Raw genomic sequence first — 19,075 nt, 5'->3', positions numbered from 1 at the left:
GGATACATTTTTTTTATTTCACTATAAGCAGAGCCACAGTGCAGACAGTGTTTGGGAAACCATGAACACCCTGACTGCTCCTCCCCGTAGCAGCTGGACGCGCTGCATAATAAATTCACTTGATTAGCCAACGATCAGCAAGTGTGGGTGCTTTTCTTTATGCAGACATTTTAGCCATTTGCTGGTCTGAAGTCCTCAGGTGTGTGGTGACACTAATCTAAGAAGGAAGGAAGTTGTTTACGCACAAATCTCCGAACGTCCCGTCACGACATTTCGTTCCTCTTGAAGTCTCCACTTGTCTGGATCAATTTGACGTCTCAAATTCTTTCCATTTTTTTGAGCGTTTCTGTTGCAGGCTTGCAGGTGGGATTATTTCCACGGCTGAATTTCAGCCAAGCTTCAGCTGTCGGACAGATGGCTTCGCATTTGACTCGAATATTTTGTACGACAGAAGAGTTCATGTTCTGCTCACTGACTGAAACGTGCTCAGGCCCTGCAGCTGCAAAACAACCTTCTCCTTCATGCTGATGGCTGATCCTAGACCAGAGTTATTTAGTTAGCTTGTTGTTGTGGATGTATGGATGGATGCAGGAATTCCCTGATTCAGTTTAGGTCGTATAAACCAACCAATGTCCACTTTCAGTCGTGGTATTAAAGGTTCATAAAGTGCTACAGTTGATTTGTTTCCACATCTCTTTCCTTTTCAGTCACCATCTTCAGCCTGACAACATCACGCAGGACTTTATGATCTCTAATATCCAGAAGCTTTCTGTGCCTACTATATATTGTAACACATTAGAAACCTTCACCGCAAATTGCATTTTTTCCATTTAGACCAATTTGAACAGCCCCGCGGTCAATCACTTCCAATCAGTTATGAAATTACCGGGTTTTGTAGCCTGAGCTGCATTGAGTCGTCGGACATTTATCTCCAGTTTTGCTGACTAATTCACTTTTAGGCAAAAGCGCTCGCTCGCCCGCATGCTCTGCCAGAGGTGATCAGTTAAAAACAGACTGATGTGATCCTCCGCAGTGACTTTGGGAATGATTTTTAAATATCTTAGCTTCCTAAAGGCAGGTTTCTGATCCATACTTTTGCCTGTAAATGCAGGCTGTGTTTCAAAGCAACGTGGAGCAATTTGTCTCTGTGATTTTCACAGACCTTTTTAACAAGCGAAACCCATGAATGCTCAGTTTTAGCCTGTTTAGAAATGGCCTTAAAATGTCTAGAGCCACTAAAATGATTATAACTATAAAACAGGAACAGTTTTATTGGTTTCTTATTGAAAAAAGGGAAGTCTGTAAGTATTTTTTGATGTTGTGGAAGTTTATAAACAGTGCAAATAAAGGCTGTATTTTCTTCTTGCCTGGGAAGCTCACAAATGGGTGCAGACACAACAGCTTTTAGATCAGGTGAACGCCACATATTTCCCATCATGCACCAGCACATGACTCTATAAAACAAGCAGCTGCTTGGATCTTGTGAATTCACTGGTGCATGACGCCGGAGCAAGTGAGGAATAGGTTTTTCACGAATCTAACTAGTTACCGCAGTCACTAGTGATCAGTTCTGCCCAGGTCTCGCTCACGCCCCTCCATGTTTCACTACACACACCCCTCCCATAAATCTATTTCAACCAGCCACAGCCCTGGCTGTCTGCAACAGCACGATAAACACGATAAATGATACCTGACAAGGTGCTAAAACACACTTCTGGAGGGAAATAGTTTTGTTTTGAAACACAGCTGAACTTGCTGAAAAGGTGTAAAACACCCAGAGTACTTAAGGGTTGATTCACTCATATTTTAGGGAAAAATACTAAAAATGTCATTTTTTAAAAGTGAGGATTAGTTCTGGACTATCGATCTTTAGAGGAACATTAGAGGTCAACACCCGGGGCTCTGGGTAAGATATTACTACTGTTTTTATCAATAGTTTCATATTTTGTGTCTCTAAAACAGATAAACCAGATCTGCATGCTCATTGAACTGTTGCTTCATTTGTGTTTCCAGAAGATTTTTTGAACAGAACATCTATTCTATGACTAATTATGATTAACAATAATGAAGTCTACTACATGATACGAATACAGTGACTCAGACCCGTTCACTATATCTGTTCTTCTTGTTGCAATATGGACAGTTTTGCCATTTAAAGCAGTATTTTTTTGAAGTTGGCTACAGTGGAAATGTTTTGAACAAATAATATGTAAAGTTAACTCATTGTTTGAAGAAATGCAGTTTAATTCTGAGTCAAGCTAATGGCTCATTTGAGCAAAGCCAAGTCTAAGGTGGATGCTGTCTTCTTCAACCAACTCCAATCTCAAAACCAATCTCAATAAAAGTGTTACAAAGCTATTTACAAATATTTCTGCATTAATTTGCTGTTGCAAAAAGCAGCAGCTATCCTTAGCACTTATTTTGCCTTGCTGCACTTTCTGCATGAATGTCATATTTCTGTGTGACAGACAGCAGCGTGCAGGTTTATAAACTAGTGTTTGCATGAACTGCTCACAATTTTTTAGGACTGCAGTTGTTTTTAGGTGGCAGGAATCCATTTTGGTCTTGACTCCCTGCCAGCTAGCCATTAGCTCATTAATCTGGTCAGAATTAAACTCTGTTTCTCCAAACTGTCATCAAAGAGCTATCTGCAACAGGTAAGATATTCATTGTTCATAAATGTCTCCACAGAATCTCCCTTCAAATGATCAGCAGTATCCCTGAGAATGAAAATGCTCATTGTAGTTTTCAAAAACTGATTTTTTTTTATCTAAAACCAAAATTCACAATGATTTAATTCAGTTAATGTGTGTAGACAGTACATTTATCACAAAATGTACAATTAATTTGTATTGTACACAGAAAGAAAATAGCTAATTTGTCTCAAGGATTCCCCCGTAGCGTTAAATTCTTGGCAGGTCCTGTTTCAGGTTTATTTGTCATCTTAACGCTGATTAATCTACCATCAGTGTGCCACTGGAGCCAAAACAAATACTATAAATAACGCTTTGAAGGACTTGCTCATCCATGTCTGTCTGCTGAACAGTCCTAACCCGGGTCACTGTGAGGGGGTGAGAGCCAATAAGCCGCTTTTGTGTTCACTTTTCGGAGGTAAGGGCTTCCAGAGACCTGAGGTGAATTCTCAGCTCTCATTCCTCAGCTGAGGCTCTGCACACGCTGATTAATGATCCCAACTATTTTTGTCTGACTCCGTCTCTGTTTTTCTTCATTCTTTTGCTCCCACAATTTAACGTTACTCTTCCATGCTTCTGTTTCACATATGGTTGGGCGCACCAACTATTTATTTCTGAGGACACACACACACACCGTAAGGAGACATATGAAACGCCAGATTCTGCGCCGCTCCTGCGCCTCAGATGAATAATTGCTGTGGTGGGTTTCTCCCGAGAAGCCGGAGTCCTGATCTGAAACAACCAAATGTTTGCTCTGCCAGTCACTTTCATGCTCGAAAAATGATTCCTCTAATATGTTTTAACTTCTGCTCTTCTCTGTCTCTCTCCAGACATTTACCTGTGTGTGGAAGATATGAGGTTTGCGAGCTCCTTTAGGATCATTTGGTTTCTGCTGGTGGTAAGCTCTTTACTTGGCTCTCACTTTTTAATTCTCTGAAGGATGTACTGAGAGGTAAAACATTCTCAAAGCTCCCCTCATTCTGTATGCCACGCACACATTCATGGCATTCACTTCCCATTAAATGGACATGTAATACACTGTGGTCCGGTGGTTTCATTCATCAGTAAAAAACCCTCAAAATCTCACGATTATTTTCCACAACCCATTATGGTTTAGATTATTTAATTAGCTCCGCTTGGCTGGACAACCTCAAAGGAAAAAAAGAATTAGGATTGTGTTTGTTTCTTTTTTGTGCATTGCACTTGTTCACGTTAACGAAAACACCAAAAACTGATAATGTATCCTCATTTTATAGTGGCGTTTGAACACATGCACAAAAAAAACCACAGCTTGAATAAACAAGAAGTCTTTCAAATATGGAGGCCTGGTCTGAAGCTTCCCTGGATCCCAGCTCTCACTGCGACTTGAAAAGCTGACTCATAAAGTGCTAAGTTTGAGAAACAGCATTAATAAGCCTAATGCACTTGTTCTAACCATCAGTCAAACGTCTCAATGTAACACTTAACAACTCAGAAATCATGCAGGGGTGGCACATTCTGCCGCTGTGCATTCTCATTAAAAATATGGCAATCTGTAAATGAAGGTATTAGAATTAAACAAATCAGTTTTACATGATGTAAGTCCTCACGGCTTCTCCTACAAATTACAGCAAACCCTCTAATGAATAACATTTTAAACACCAAGGCTCTTAATTGTCCTAGGATTAGTTATCGACTAAGCAAAAGTGCAGTATGCGAGGAGGTTTTGGAGCTTTCGCCAAACGTAAAGCGGTTTGTAAAATGGTTGCTGTTGCAGTTCAGCGCCAGGTTGAAGAGACAGTCCAGCCAAATCTTTCGTGCCTGAAACACCAACAGCGTGTTGTACCGTGTGTTTTGTGCTTTTTAATGGTGCGGGTGTGAGAAATGAGCAGAGGTCTTGGCATGAGTGTTTCTGAAGAAAAACGAGATTCTGCTCAGCGGTTGATACTGGTGGTGGCCTGGTGGTCGTATGTATGACGTCATTTACTTCAGTGCTTGGAGTGACATCATATGTACGGCTGCTAAACTGCTACACGGGACGTCATTTCTCACAAAGGTCACTTCTCGAGTGTTTTGTCTTTTGCGAGCTTTCATGAGTGAGGAGAGGTAAGAGGGATATTTTGATCTTCTGCAAAAGAACCTGGCTAACGGAGATGGGATAAGACATGTGGACACAATCCCGGCGAGGTGCTGAAATTCCTCAAATAATTCATCAAATGCAAATGCATAAGCCTGGCACTCAGCGAGGCTTAATTTTGAGCCAATAAAAAAAAGAGAAGGAAAAAAAGATAAGTCGGAGCAATATTGCTTCTTTATCCGTCACTGAGCAGCACGATCAAAATCAGTATTTCACACAGCAAGCCTTTTTCATTTTAACGCCGCCTCCAAATACAAACAATAGAGCAGAGATAGGATTCATTTGGAGAAAATCAGCTCTTAACTTCTTTTGTGCTCATCCGAACGCACTGTAATGAGTCACACACTCGGAGGGAGACTGAAAAATTTCACATCAGAGAGAAACTGTGATCAGATCAGCTTTGAAGAAAACTTTCAACGCCCCATTAAAAATGTCATCATACATAAAGATGCACATCTTTATTCAAGCATGACCTTACTGTGAAATAGGAGCTCTCGCCTCCACTGAAGGCGACGTTCGCTCTCATCTTTGACTCCCTGTACCTTAGCACGTGTCTCTCTCTTCCTCTCACCTCTGATATCGTTTCTCTGCAGATCAGGGTGACAGCAGGCAGAGGACCAACCTCAGACTCTTCACTCAGTTCTGGACCGAGTGAGCTGAGCCAGAATCAATACAGATGTCTTCAGTGGTCCAAAAAAGAACCCAGAGTAAACAGAACCGGTGAGAGGCTTTTTCATGTAATGGATGCTGTCAGAACAGGAGCGCTCTTTAGGCTCAGCTGACCTGCTTTGCGATTCATTTCTAACTAATTCCAGTCATTAGATTTGTTCTTTTTGTTTCCTCTCTTGAGGTATATTCTGCACCCATATGTGGGACGGCTCATTGTGCTGGAACGAGACACCAGCCGGGACATCTGTTACACAAAACTGTCCAGATCGCCCCGACCTAGATGCAACTGGTAAGATAGTCGTGCACTTCTCGCACCAGAGTAAAACCACCATCTGGCTGAACTGAGACCTGCCGGAGATTGGATTTCTGTGTGAATGGTTCGATTTGGTTTGTAGCACAGATGCTGCACAAAGAACACACTCAAATCAGCTTGTGTGAGTTGGAGACAGTCTGAAAAATTAAAAAAGGCTTTTGTGTACTTGAATATATTTCAGCTGTAATCTTTTATCCCTTCATGGATGTTTTTGTTGCAAAGACTGGTTTGAATCTGCCTCAGCATACCTGTGTTTCTCTTCTTATGCTACTTTTAGCTTTTAGGTGTAGTTTTGCTACTTTTAGCTAGCGTTTTGCAGCCTTTAGCTTGTATCTAGATTTTTAATACTTTTAGTTAGCCTTTTTCTACTTCTGCCTTTTAGCTACTCTTTTGCTACTTTAGTCTTTATCTAGCTTTTTCTACTTTTACCTTTTAATTAATATTTGCTGCTTTTAGCTATAGTTTCATTATTTATAGCTTTCAGCTCGTGTTTTGCTTTTTTAACTCTTAGCTAGCATTTTGCTACTTTTAGCTTTTAGCTAGTGTTCAACTTCTTCAGCAAATTTCAGCAGTTATTCAGCGCTCAGCTTTCACACGTTCTCAGTTAGAGCTTTCTGGCCTCCGATCGAAGGTAACTCGTTAAATGATTGCACTCAGACAGAAGGAAGACAGTTTAAGTTCAAGCTGACAGTGGACGTGATTGTGAAATCAGGTTTAATCTTTAATTTGCCGTACAAGTACTTTCCACAGCAGTGTACCCTTTTTACATTGTGAATTATTTGAGGCTCGGCAATGTCTCGCTGAGGATATCCAGACTCAAGTCGCGCGTGATTTAGGAGATGCAACATGATTAGGAGAAGGAAGGTGAGCTGGAGGACAGAGAGACGAATGGGGAGTATGAGGAGGGGAAAAGAAGAAAGGGGAAAGAAGAGAAGAATCATCAAAATCAGACAGGAAGCTGGAACCAGAGAGATGGATGAGGAGAGATAATATGAATGAGGGAGCAGATCGGCTGTTTTTGTAAGAAATGCCTCATCAGGGATCTTCCTTAAATGCCTGCGACTCTCGGAGTCCCCCTACGGCTCCCTGACAGCTCATGCTGCTGCTCGGGGGCCTCGAGGGGGGATCGTACAGTTGGATGTGGCTGATGAACAGTTGATGAGCTGTCAGAGAGGACTAGGCAGTTGTTGTTGCTGTTGTCAGGAACAATGTGACCTCATTCATATCCCAGTCACGGATCGCCTGTAGATGTGGTTTTAAGACGAACACTTAGGAGTGCGCCAGAAAATTACTTCAGAGGTGGAAAACATTCTGTTTGATGGTGTTTGCCAAAGTAAATTATTCATAGTTATTTGGCATTGCCAAGATTGTCTGTACGTTTATTGTGCCAAGACGCTACTGCTGAAAAAAAACAAGAAAACTTAAAGAGACAGCCAAAGAAAGCAACAAACTCCCTGTTAGAAAAACAGAAGGAATTTAAAAACTAGCATTCCTTGAAGGAACGTGTATCGCTCATTTCATATCAAAGTTTCAAACAAACATTTTGTACAATCTGTTTGAGCTTAAAGTGTGTGATTAGGATGACTCTCAGCTACTGCCACGCCAAATTTGAGCTCAATATCTGCAAAATTGACTGATTTACAGATATTTCTTGTGTTTGCTCTGGTTTACTTATTGTAGCAGCCATCTTGAATTAAGTTTTGTTGGAATCCATCCAGTGGTTTATGAGCTATTCTGCTAACAGACACATGAATACACTCTCAACTACATTATTGTCCACCATTTATGGCAGCAACAGGCGATAATAATAAACTGTGACCTGCAAGTAAACCCTTTTGGATAGTTATTCTTAGATTAAACTTTTATCCTATTCTTTTTTTTCTCACAACAGAAAAAGTGACCAAATATTGTGACAGATCAGGTAACTGGATCCAGACAGGCTCCACCTGTGAACCTGCTTCAAAGGACAAACTTCAGGTATGTCTTTGTTGGACGTTTGCCTGGAGGAAATAAGGAGTTCAGACTGCCTGAATCACTTTTTTTTAATGCTAATCAGTCAACTGGTTGTCACGTTTGTTTCCAAAAGGTAATAGTTTTTTTGCGGGATGCTTCAGAGGAGCCGACCGCTGAGGCCACGCAGGTTAGAGCAGAAAGGATTCTTGGAAACGAGAACCAATGCCTTGAGAAAATGAAGAACGATCCGCCTTATGATAAAGCAGGTACTCTAGCTGGCTAACACATCATATAGCAGTGTCATAACAAACATATTTATTAATTTTTCGTTTTTGTGTCTTTTTAAACGAGAGGTTTGTAAAGATTTTTTCCTTTTTTTTTTCTGTGACGGTGTTGTTTCAGGCCTGTACTGTGGTCGTAACTGGGATGGTTGGCTCTGCTGGGACGATACTCCAGCAGGAAACGACGCCTCTCAGAACTGCCCTGATTATTTTGATAACTTTGACCCAACGGGTGAGCGGTGACGCTAAGGAGGTTTTGATTTCCTGACAACTGGTTACCTGTTCATGGTAAATTGAAATGTGCCTTACAGAAAAGGCAACTAAGCAGTGCGGAGCAGATGGAATATGGTTTCGTCACCCAGGGAGCAACATGACATGGACCAACTACACACTCTGTTCAACCAGCCATGACATGAAAATGACGGTAATGTGTTTAGTACAGCAGGAGGGTCTGCTCAGTTTAATTTATTCAAGAGTTTGTCAAACTGAAACTTTTTTTTCCCCCTCCTTAGAAGCTAAAAATGCATGAAAATGAACACAAATGTCTCCAAAAGATGAAAGAAGATCCACCATTTAACAAAGCAGGTATCATCTGAAACCAGTAGTGTGAGTTAAGTTTCATGTACGGAAACATTAACAAGAGATAAATGAAGTGATGTTTTCATGTTCTTGTGGGTTTGCTCGAGGTTTGTTTTGCGGTTGTAACTGGGACGGCTGGTTGTGCTGGGACAACACGCCAGCAGGAACCTACGCATCTCAGAACTGCCCCGATTACTTTTCTGACCTCACACCTGCTGGTAGGTAACATCCAGTGCAGTTTAAACAGATGAGTTTCTTAAGATGAGCTGTATTTTGAAAAATGAGCCACAGAAGTGCATTGATCAATATTAAAGTGGTAAATTTATCGTGTGATTCTTAGAAAACGCAACAAAGTTCTGCGGAGAAGACGGGCAGTGGTTTCGCCATCCTGAGAGCAACATGACGTGGACCAACTACACGCTGTGTGTTGGCAACGGCAACGAGAGGTTGAGGGTAAAACAAGTCAAGAGCATCTTTGCACCATGAAGGTTCATGATAGCTAAACTTTTTTTGCCAGTAAAAAGCTTGAAAATGGCGTATTGAGGTACCAGCTGGAAATAAAAACAATCAAGAACAAAGACAAATTTCTGAATGATTTTAAGTTTGCTGCATTCAAACAATCTCAAAATCTCACACTCCGGTTCACTAGGTGTCAGTAATGTGCTGATTTTACCAAACCGCCTCTTTGAAGAATAAGAATCAGATTGATTTTTTGACAGGAATTTGCAGCAATTTGAGATAAATTGTACAAACATTCAGAAGAGTAAACTCATGATTCAGTGCTTCCTCAAAAACAAGCATTTATTGTTGTTTTATTGTTTGATCTTGGTCATATTTGTGGATTTCTTAGCCTGTTGTGTCCTTGATGAAATCTTTTTGTCACAACAGTGTTTCCACAATCTCAGAATTATGAGCTGCCCACAGTCAGACTGATACAAATGAGGAAATTTACAGACTTCAGGGTTTAGTGGACGATACCATCTTCTTCCAATGTTTACAGGGGTGAAGCTCATTTTTCTGATTTCCCCTCTATTAGCTGTTTTCAGGATGTTTAAAACTTTCAGTCGAGGGTTTTAGTCACGCACCAATCAGAGCCTCTGATCACAAAGACTGCAAGGCTGGCCTAATTCACACACTCAGTTTATATGTACCTATATATAAACTTTAAAGGGATAGTCTGGTCATTTTAGACGTGATGTTTTGTCAAATAGTGCCTCATTAATTATAAAGCACAGAGACAGTTTCATATCAGCTTCTCAGGCTAATTAAACAACTCTTTCTCAGAAAATGTCATGCTGGTATGAAAGAACTCCAGATTAGCTAAAAATAAGCCCCTACGCTATAAATAAATAAATAAATAAAAATGTGTGTTTCTTATGTTCAAAGTGACACAGTGTCAAGTTGGCTCTCCTTACTGTGTATAAAACAGAAGTCAAGGCTTCTTAATCAGTGCACACAGTATTATAAAAAGAAATCACTCAGCTTTATTCTCACCCCAGAGCTTTTTAACAACACATTTCTGTGTGCCATTTTTGCAGAAAGTGGGCACAAGCCTTCCAGCAAGTTGCCACATTTCTCCAGTTTAAATGCGTTTGCTCGTCCTGATGCAACTTCTGCTGGTTTTCCCAGAAGGAGAGCATCTGTCCATCGCCTGTCAGCGGCTCTGCCTGTTTGCACGCTGATCAAGCATATAAAGTTGGCACAAAACGCCCCTTGAAGGAAACATCAAAGTGACAGAGATATAAATCACCACTTGAGCAAAGACATTTATATTAAAAAAAAAAAGAGTGAAATGAAGATTTGAGAGCTGGGCGTTTGGACTTGAGGAAAATGGTTGTTATGTAACCAGGCGACCAGATGCACAACCGATTACACAATCATATGGGTTAAATTTGTGAGGAGAAGTGAGATTCTGCCACCAAAGGCAGATATTTTAGCAACTGACCAAACATTATTTGTTTGGTTAGATTAGCGTTCTCAGAAGCAGGTCAAATGTCACCAAATGACGTCCTGTGTTAAAGCTTTTCAGTCAGAGTTTAATTTGTCTGATCGTTCCTGAATGGATCTGTAAGCCCTTGTTTACGTTCTTCCGACCTCCAGGCAGCCGCTCAGTTTTCCAGGGAGCCTGAGGTGGAGCCCACCACCGTCAGTCCGGTGGACCATCAGCAGAATCAGGAAATCGTGCGGAAAAAAATCCTCGACAGCCAGTACAAGTGCTTTGAGAAAATGAATCGGGATCCACCTTATAACAAATCAGGTGAATAGTTGTGGGAATGCTTTTCTTCGTACAGTTTCTGGGACAGTAACAGTTTCAGCGTACATTCAGCTGTTTAAACCATTCACATATCAAAATGTTCAGCTTGTTCAGGACATTATGGGTTAGGCTTATTTTGATAACTTTTATACTTTTTTACATTTAGCTTTATTTACTGAACTTTTCTTTCTCGTTGAAATGAAGGGAGGACTTCAAATCTTTGAAAAGCTTTTACTAAAATCCTCTTTAAGACACTTGCTTCATTTTTAGCTTTTAGCTTTTGTTTTTGATGACATTGTCTTTTTTTTAGCTAAAGTTTTTTTTTCTGTAGCTTTTAGATATTTTCTTGCTGTTTCTAGCTTTTAGCTGCTGTTTTACCAATTACCAGTCTTTCAGCACTCAGCATTTACTGTTTTTTTTTTTTGTTGTTGCACAAAATTAAATGTTTTTACTGAAATTTGCTGTGGCTTTATTTTTTTCCAAGCATAACAGTCATTAAATCTGTCTGAATTTGTCCTTCCTGCCACTTGACAGGCCCGTACTGCAGCCGTAACTGGGATGGCTGGTTGTGCTGGGAAGACACCCCAGTGGGAACGTTCACGTCCCAAAACTGTCCCAACTATTTTGACGACTTTGACCCCACGGGTGAGTCCTGACACCCAAATACACTGTCCCCGTTAAAGACTTGCTCATTTGCACCAACTGATTAATTGTGTCTTTGCCACGTTTCAGAGAAGGCAACAAAGTATTGCGGAGAGGACGGGCAGTGGTTTCGCCACCCAGATACCAACAGGACCTGGTCCAACTACACGCTCTGCAATGAAAACACCAAGGCCAAACTGAGGGTTATTTATTAAAGAGTCCAGCTGTCATAAATCTGCTGCATGGTGGACAAAGTGTGATGAATCAGTGTTTTGTTCTGTGGTGTCTCTGGTCTTTGAGTTGTGTGCAGTAAATGTAATGTTTTCAAGAGACTCATAGCTGCTGTGTTACGCTCTGACGCCGTGATGTTTCCAGAAAAATATAAACTGGTTAAAGGTTACTGGTTCAGAGCGAGCTGCTTGCTTATCTCTCAGACAAGCCAAACACGTTGTGTTTGTCCGAACAAACAGATCTTGCATTTATTGGAACAAAAAACCCAAACAATTCAAAGCTTTTTTTTTTTTTTTTGTCCCTCAAGCTTTACAGTCAGAGAGTGTCCCTGCTGTCTCACCTGTGTGGGAACAGAGACCTTTTTGACAAAGTTTTTATCATCGGCAGCACAGGCAGCTCAAAGTCCTATCTGATTATGATAAAACAAGTTTAGCACCGAGGTTGTTGATTAGAAAACTACAGACACACTAAAAAGGGCCAAGAGGTGAGGCGGTGAGCCAGAACGTCAGCAAACACAAATCAGATGTTAAAATAAGGAGGGAAACAAAAGAACGTGAGCTAAAGGACATGACAGGATCTCACAGTTTTAAGTTATCTGTTTTTACTGTGAGAAAGAGAAGGTGCAGGGAGTAAAGCACACACACACACACACACACACCGATTCTCACAAAGTTGACATGTGTCACAATCCACTAAAATAGGTAATATTTTTAAAAATCAAGTCAAAGATGTGTTCAGACGTAAAACAGGCTGCATGCACATCCAGAATCTGACTTCCTAGTCACCAAAAAGTGGTTTATTAACAATGTCTGTTTGTTTGTTTTGTTTTTATCTGCATTTTGACATTTATTCAAAAAGAATTACAATTTGCCTTTTATCTTCTTGCAGTTATAATCTCTTCTTTTCTTATAGTATTACTTATAACCTACAGTATAAACCCCTGGTGTGATTTAATCTAAATTAAAGCCATTATTTGAATTAATTTAATTATCTGTATTAAAACAAGTTACTTTTTCCTCATTCGGATAAAGGAAGGAGAATATGATTTTGTAATCAATCACTTTTTGCAAAACAAAGAAAGTGTCTCATTTTGTTCTCCTGAAAATAAAATAAACTATTAAGCAACAACAATCTGTCTGTGCAATTAAAGACAGAACAGTTTTAAAGAGATTGTTTTTATGATATTATCCATTTCCAAACCTTACAGTAATTATTTCTGCCTTTTTCCCCCCTGACAGTCGGCCTACATCCTGTTTTACATGACAATAGTTGGCCACGCTTTATCCATCGCCTCCCTGCTGATCTCTCTGGCCATCTTCTTCTACTTCAGGTAACTGATTCAGTTTCATGTTCCCATCCTGCATTTCTGAAGCACTCATGATTAATCGCCTACTGGTGTTGTCTTTAAAGGCAACCCAAGGTGAATCTGACAGCGCCACAGATGGCAGTGCTGCTTACATGGCAAGGACAAAACCCCACTTTAACAGTCAGCATCTTCGTCGCTGTGTTTCAAACTAGCAGAGTTAATCAGCGTTTAATAAACGCCTGCCTCAGAGCCGCACTGAAGATTCTTAATAATAAATCGTGGGGATGTTTGCAAGCATTTAATATCATTTAAAGCCACGCAGAAAAGTCTCTGGGTTTAAAAGACAGCTGCTGTATAAAAGAAAATAACATCGGCCTGAAATTGGTTGGCTTTCCAGAGCAGCGCGTCTAATTTATGATTACATATAAACCTAGAATTGTGAAAGAGTTGGGATGTGCTCTGAGCACACTGGTGAGCCATTCCTATTTGAAAATATGCACATTTCAGTGTTTTGCTCTTTGTGGATGAACTTCTTTTTTTTTACCCAAAGGAAAAAGTTCACAATTGCATAAAATCCTTTAGCTAAAATTCAGCTACATAAAAGTCAAAAGTTATAAATTAAATGCCGGGAATAGATATATAAGCTCAGGGAATGTGTTACTTTTTCTAAAACAAATGTGAGCAAGCTGTGCAGGAGTCTTCAATAAACAGGTTTATTTTGAGATAAGTGTATTTCTAATAGGTTAAATGCATTTTTTTATTGGTAGAATAAGATTTAGTTTGATTGATAGAGACATCTTTCACGAAACCTGAATATGAATAACAAGATAATAAAAACGTGTTTGTGTTTTTCTTAGAATATTTATTAATGCCACGTTGTTGGCTGTGTAAGCAGTGATTGTCACGGCTGTAAATTTTGATGTTGCTGAAGGCTTCAGAACCCCTTAAATGCAGCTGTTGTCCAGAACCGAGCTTGTAAGGGACCCGTTAGTCAGCTGCGAAGTTTTATACGTGCCCGTAAATCAAGAGGCTGCGCTTAGTGCGGTTGGAGAATTACAACATTTGTGACCCTCGGAGAGTCAGACTCAGCTACGCGCAATTAAGCCACTGACTTTTCTTTTTTTCTTTCTCCTTTTTACGCAAAGCACTTGAAGACTTCATCTTGTGTTATGAAGTCCAGATGTGAAGCTGTCAGTGGTGACTGTGTGTAGCTGCACTGCTCTACCTCAACATTTTTAAGAATCTCAGATTAAAAAAAAAAAAGTCAAGTTTGCTGTGGAAAACAGGAGCTGTGACTGTCTGAAAAATTAGCAAAAGGATTTTATCTGTATTTTAACGTTAAATATAGTCATATATGTGTGAAAATACATCAAGCAGCTCTTATATTTCCTTTCCTTTTCCTTTCCTTTGTTCTTTGTTATGGCCATAAAACTACATCCCAATAAAAATAATAATAATTTAGAATGGTCAGATCGTTACCAAGTTTAATTCTGCTTTAAATCTTTTTTAAGATGCATTTTGTTTGAATGCTGTTTATACATTATTGCATTCATTGCCTATAACATAGATACTTATAGGCCTACTCCTGCTAAATATTTTGATCCATAGCTGTTTTCATGTCACCTATTATGCCTTTTATTACACTGTTAGTGATGAGAGGCCAGTAAAGCAAACGAGAAAGCACCCTCGGGGAACATTATGTTTTATTTAACGGTACTTCTAGCATGTAGAGTGGAGACCATTTGGAGACAATCCAGTTCAAAGAGCCTCAGGGTTTCTTTAACAACAACAAGAACGAAACTCACTTCAGTTTGCTCTTGTTATATCTTGTGTATTTACTCTGTAAAGGATTTCCAAAGTTGCAGATAATTTATATCACAAATTGCCCCGGTGTGTCAGCGTGTTGCAGTCATAATGCATCATGTCCCGCAGGAGTCTGAGCTGCCAAAGAATCACCCTCCACAAGAACCTGTTCTGCTCCTACGTGCTCAACTCTGCCCTCACCATCATCTACCTGGTCACCGTGGTCAACAATCCCAAAGTGGTGGCCAGAAACCCAGTGAGTAAATATTTACCACAAAAAAAAAAAAAACCCAGATGCAATGGATTTTTTTAATGTTTGCAATTGACACCAATTTAGTTTTCAATTTTTATTAAAACATATGTTGATAAAGCCACTCAAACAAAATCATATATATATATTTATATATTTGTAGTGCATTTTAGATAGATATTCCTATTAAATATAAGCTGATTTGGGAAACTGAACAATAAACAAACAGCAAAATAAACATGATATGGATGATTTCCCTATATTGACAGAAAAAAATCGAGAATCACATTTTTCCTTAGTTATTAAATATGCATGCTTAAATTTTTTAATAAATATTATACATGTGTTTGTATTAACAAATTATTTACTGCATTTTTCTAATAAATATCTGAACAAAATGTCATATTTCTAAAATTATATCTTAACAGTACATAGTTTTATATATATATATATATATATATATATATATATATATATATTTTTTTTTTTTTTTTTTTNGCAGCACATGGTTTCTTTCTCCTCCTGGAGCTTTGCTGCCTCACTGAATGCAGATGTGAAATCTTTGAAACTCTGAGCTCTGTTTAGGCAGAGGTAGTAAATCTGTCAGGGAGGAATGCCTCGCTATCAGAACCGAACATAAATTTCGGTGTTACTCCTCAGGAATCGCAGTAATGGCCGCCTCCTAACCGAATGCCCGCTGCTTCTGAAAATGTTTGCGAAAAACTTCTCTCACTCAAAATAAAAGAAAACAAAAAAAGATCATGTCGTCTTTTATGCAGACCCAAATAAAATCAATAGCTATCAGGCTCTCCAAGTATTTCTTAAAAACCTTCCATCGTGACCCAAATAATATAAACACATATTTATTGCAAATGTGTTTAGGTTTTCACGACTTGTGCAAAAAGAACTTCAAATGATCTTACACGAGCAAGATAAACCATAAACAGGATTGTAGAATTTGGCTCACTGTAGGCCCAATCTCATCAGCCTGCTTTCAGACAAAGCACTGGAAACGCTGCAGAGGCTGCAGACTTTAATTCTAAAACCTGCTGCTCCTTCTCATGCGTTCAGCAGATCTGTCTAGCTCCTACACATCATAGGTGCATCCAAGAAGCACCATCGTTGTCAGTGTATCATCAATGTTTCGTCACGTTCAGAATGACGGCTGATGTGTGGTGGCTCCCCTTCAAACCCCTTCCTTGTCTCTGAAAGGTTTGTCTTGAATCCGTTCCTTTCTCATGTGCGGTGATCAAGTTGTGCTTGCTTGCTGCAACATGTCAAAATAAAATGATTTACCGTGACCCTGCATCTTAAAAGGAAGCAGGGAAACATCCAGGAGCACCAATGGTTTGGACTCATATGTGTCTGGCGGAAAACATTTTTGGAATTAATTGCTGCCCGAGCGAGACTTATGAGTCTGCTTTTGAGACTGGTGATTTAGGAACTGTAGATTGTTGGAAAGATTCGCTCTTACTGAGAAAACAAGCTCTTTATATTCTCTGTGGTGTGATGATACAAACTCTGGCTTGGCCTGCCATCAGCATGGGGGAGTGAAGCCCCAAGGCTTATATCAACCCAGGGAGGAGGCTGAAAACATGGGCCACATAGCCATTAATAATAATTGCTTCTTTTATTTTTTAAAGCAGTACAAAATCTGGTAAGCACCAGTTCAGGAAGTAAAGATGCTGATATATGTGGTTTTCTGATTTAGTAAAAATTTATTTTGAAAAAAAATAACAGGAAATGTAGAAAAAAAAGAGAAATATGTTGATTTAAGTTTTATTGTGACTTATTATTTAGGGGTTTTGAGGTAAAACGAAATCTCTAAAAACTAAGAGCAATTCCAGCATCTTTTTATTTTACTGTGGTTGCCCATTTGCTCTTTAAAGAGAACTGCATGTCTGTCAAGAAAAACAGTGAATTTAGTGCACATCTTTTAAAAAGAAACAAGTTATTTTAATTTAGGCTTGTGTATGATTAGGTTAGGGATGGTAGCAGTTATGTAGATACTGACACAGGAATATTATGTGCAACAGCAAAACAATTTGAGTTAGGAATCACATATTGATAAAAAGTGAAGGGACCAAGTATAGATCCATGTGGCACACCTTTCTCAACAGTGTAGTGACCTGCTCTGAAACTGTGAAACAACAGAAAATGTTTGAATCATTTCAAATGATAAAAAGCACATTTTTAAACATTTAACATTAAAGTTATTATTTTTTGTATTTCTTTTATTTTGGCAAACAAAGGACAAGCAACTACATCCAAATCTAACATGCTCTGTATGTAAAAAGTCAAAAAGCACATGAGCAAAAATTCTTCGAAATGCATCTGAATGTCTTTTAAAAAAAATCACATATTTAGAACATTTTTAGCTAAATAAACAGGTTAAATTGTTCCAGTTTGACAGCTGTTAAACAAACTACAACTTATCCACAAGTGTGTTGATGATTAAAGCATTAGCAGACTGTGGTTGCATGAGATTGACGTGATAATAATATGTCATTAAAGTCATCACCTCTCATCAGAATGACTTAATCAGGGAGCAGCAGCCATAATGACATATGCTGTCATTTGGTTGCATTGTGGTGAATCCATAAATATATTGTCTTGTTGCCTTTAAGCTACTTTCTTGCTTCTTTGTGCAACAAACACAATCAGAGGGTGCTCCAGACCCAGAGTAAAACCATCATTTCCAGCTCCACTCACCTCCAAAGGGGGTAAATGAGCATCTTCTCAGCCTGGAGAAGATAAAACACTGTAATGATTTTCTGCCAGGAGCAATGAAACATTCCATTATATCTCTTTCTATGTCATGCTGAGATGATGTTAAGAGTGTTTAAATGAAATGATTTTCATGTATATATCAAATAGTCTAAATCAGACACAACAGATCATCTGCCTCCCTGTTTTGGTCCTCTCTGCAGGTTGGCTGTAAGGTCTTGCACTTCTTCCACATGTACATGTTGGGTTGCAACTATTTCTGGATGCTCTGTGAGGGTATCTACCTCCACACACTCATTGTGGTGGCTGTGTTTGCAGAGGAGCAGCATCTGCACTGGTACTACCTCCTGGGCTGGGGTGAGTAAACGGCGGTGTGTGTTTGTGTGTTTAAACCTTTTAAGCAGTGCGAACTGTCATGAATCCTTCAAGGCGTATTTTCATTCTGAGCCGAACTCCATCGCGTCTTGAAAACTCCCAGGAAGTAGTAGTGCAGCGGGGAACACAATCTGCCGATATAATTGCAACCACCCGTTCCACGTGCAGCATGTCAGTGTGGACACACTGACAGCTTCATAGACCTTCCTGTGGCTTAACGCTGCTCCTGACCTGCTTTCTGCAGCCTGTTCGAAACTGGAGCAAATGTCTGTGAAACAAGCAAGCAATAAAAATGTGAAAAGGATAATCAAAATTTTGCAACTGCAAGACCTGGGGGGGGGGGGGTCGATTTGTCAGGTCCATCTGTGGCTGATATGTTGCAGAGGCTCACTGGGGTGTGAAAAAATAAATAACTGTTCATGGATTTTTGTGCTTTTCTGTCCAGAAAATAAGCAAAACTCCGAGCCCAGGCCCCTCTGGGTGTTTCACAGGCAACGTGTCAAATTAGGCCGATTTGTTCCAGAAAATTACCCCGTGTGGCTGAGATGTGAAATCGCGAAATCCGCTGAAAACAAACGTCTCCGTCGATTCCAAAAAAAGTATTAGACGATATTAATAAAGCAACCGAAGCTTAAAAGCAATATACAAAGCTGCTGCGCGAATGACAACAAGAATTTCACCTCATATGGCCGTCTTTTCCTGTTTAAGGCTTTCCCCTGGTGCCGGTGTCCATCCACGCCGTGGCGAGGAAAAAGTACTTTGATGACAAGTGAGTAATGTTCCAGAAACTTGTCTAAACAAACAGGAGATGTTTACACAAGTGCTGGGTTGTGTGTAGCCGAACGCGAGCGTGCCGATCCGTACGCGAATGTGTTTTCTCGTG

General features: G+C 39.7%; 1 protein-coding gene across 2 annotated transcripts in view; it reads left to right on the top strand.

The window, feature by feature from the left end:
• The window catches only part of calcr (calcitonin receptor), a 58,147-nt gene that overhangs the window by 28,508 nt on the left and 10,564 nt on the right, over positions 1–19,075 (top strand). Inside the window, exons 2-18 of one of the 2 annotated variants that reach the window (XM_017424664.3) lie at positions 3,524–3,591; positions 5,403–5,529; positions 5,660–5,767; positions 7,683–7,768; positions 7,878–8,010; positions 8,147–8,257; positions 8,337–8,449; positions 8,538–8,610; positions 8,712–8,822; positions 8,945–9,057; positions 10,705–10,861; positions 11,393–11,503; positions 11,591–11,703; positions 12,970–13,061; positions 14,970–15,096; positions 18,021–18,174; positions 18,901–18,961. In XM_017424664.3, the coding sequence (XP_017280153.1) occupies positions 3,524–3,591; positions 5,403–5,529; positions 5,660–5,767; positions 7,683–7,768; positions 7,878–8,010; positions 8,147–8,257; positions 8,337–8,449; positions 8,538–8,610; positions 8,712–8,822; positions 8,945–9,057; positions 10,705–10,861; positions 11,393–11,503; positions 11,591–11,703; positions 12,970–13,061; positions 14,970–15,096; positions 18,021–18,174; positions 18,901–18,961 (1,858 nt within the window). Of the gene's footprint in view, positions 1–3,523; positions 3,592–5,402; positions 5,530–5,631; positions 5,768–7,682; positions 7,769–7,877; positions 8,011–8,146; positions 8,258–8,336; positions 8,450–8,537; positions 8,611–8,711; positions 8,823–8,944; positions 9,058–10,704; positions 10,862–11,392; positions 11,504–11,590; positions 11,704–12,969; positions 13,062–14,969; positions 15,097–18,020; positions 18,175–18,900; positions 18,962–19,075 lie in introns of those variants that run through there. The other variant, XM_037975636.1, reaches the window with a different exon arrangement.

This window comes from Kryptolebias marmoratus, linkage group LG5 (assembly GCF_001649575.2).
Source record: "Kryptolebias marmoratus isolate JLee-2015 linkage group LG5, ASM164957v2, whole genome shotgun sequence".
Classification (NCBI taxonomy): Eukaryota; Metazoa; Chordata; class Actinopteri; order Cyprinodontiformes; family Rivulidae; genus Kryptolebias; species Kryptolebias marmoratus.
The sequence above is the reverse complement of the archived record's forward strand: the minus strand, read 5'-3'. Positions and strand labels throughout refer to the sequence as shown.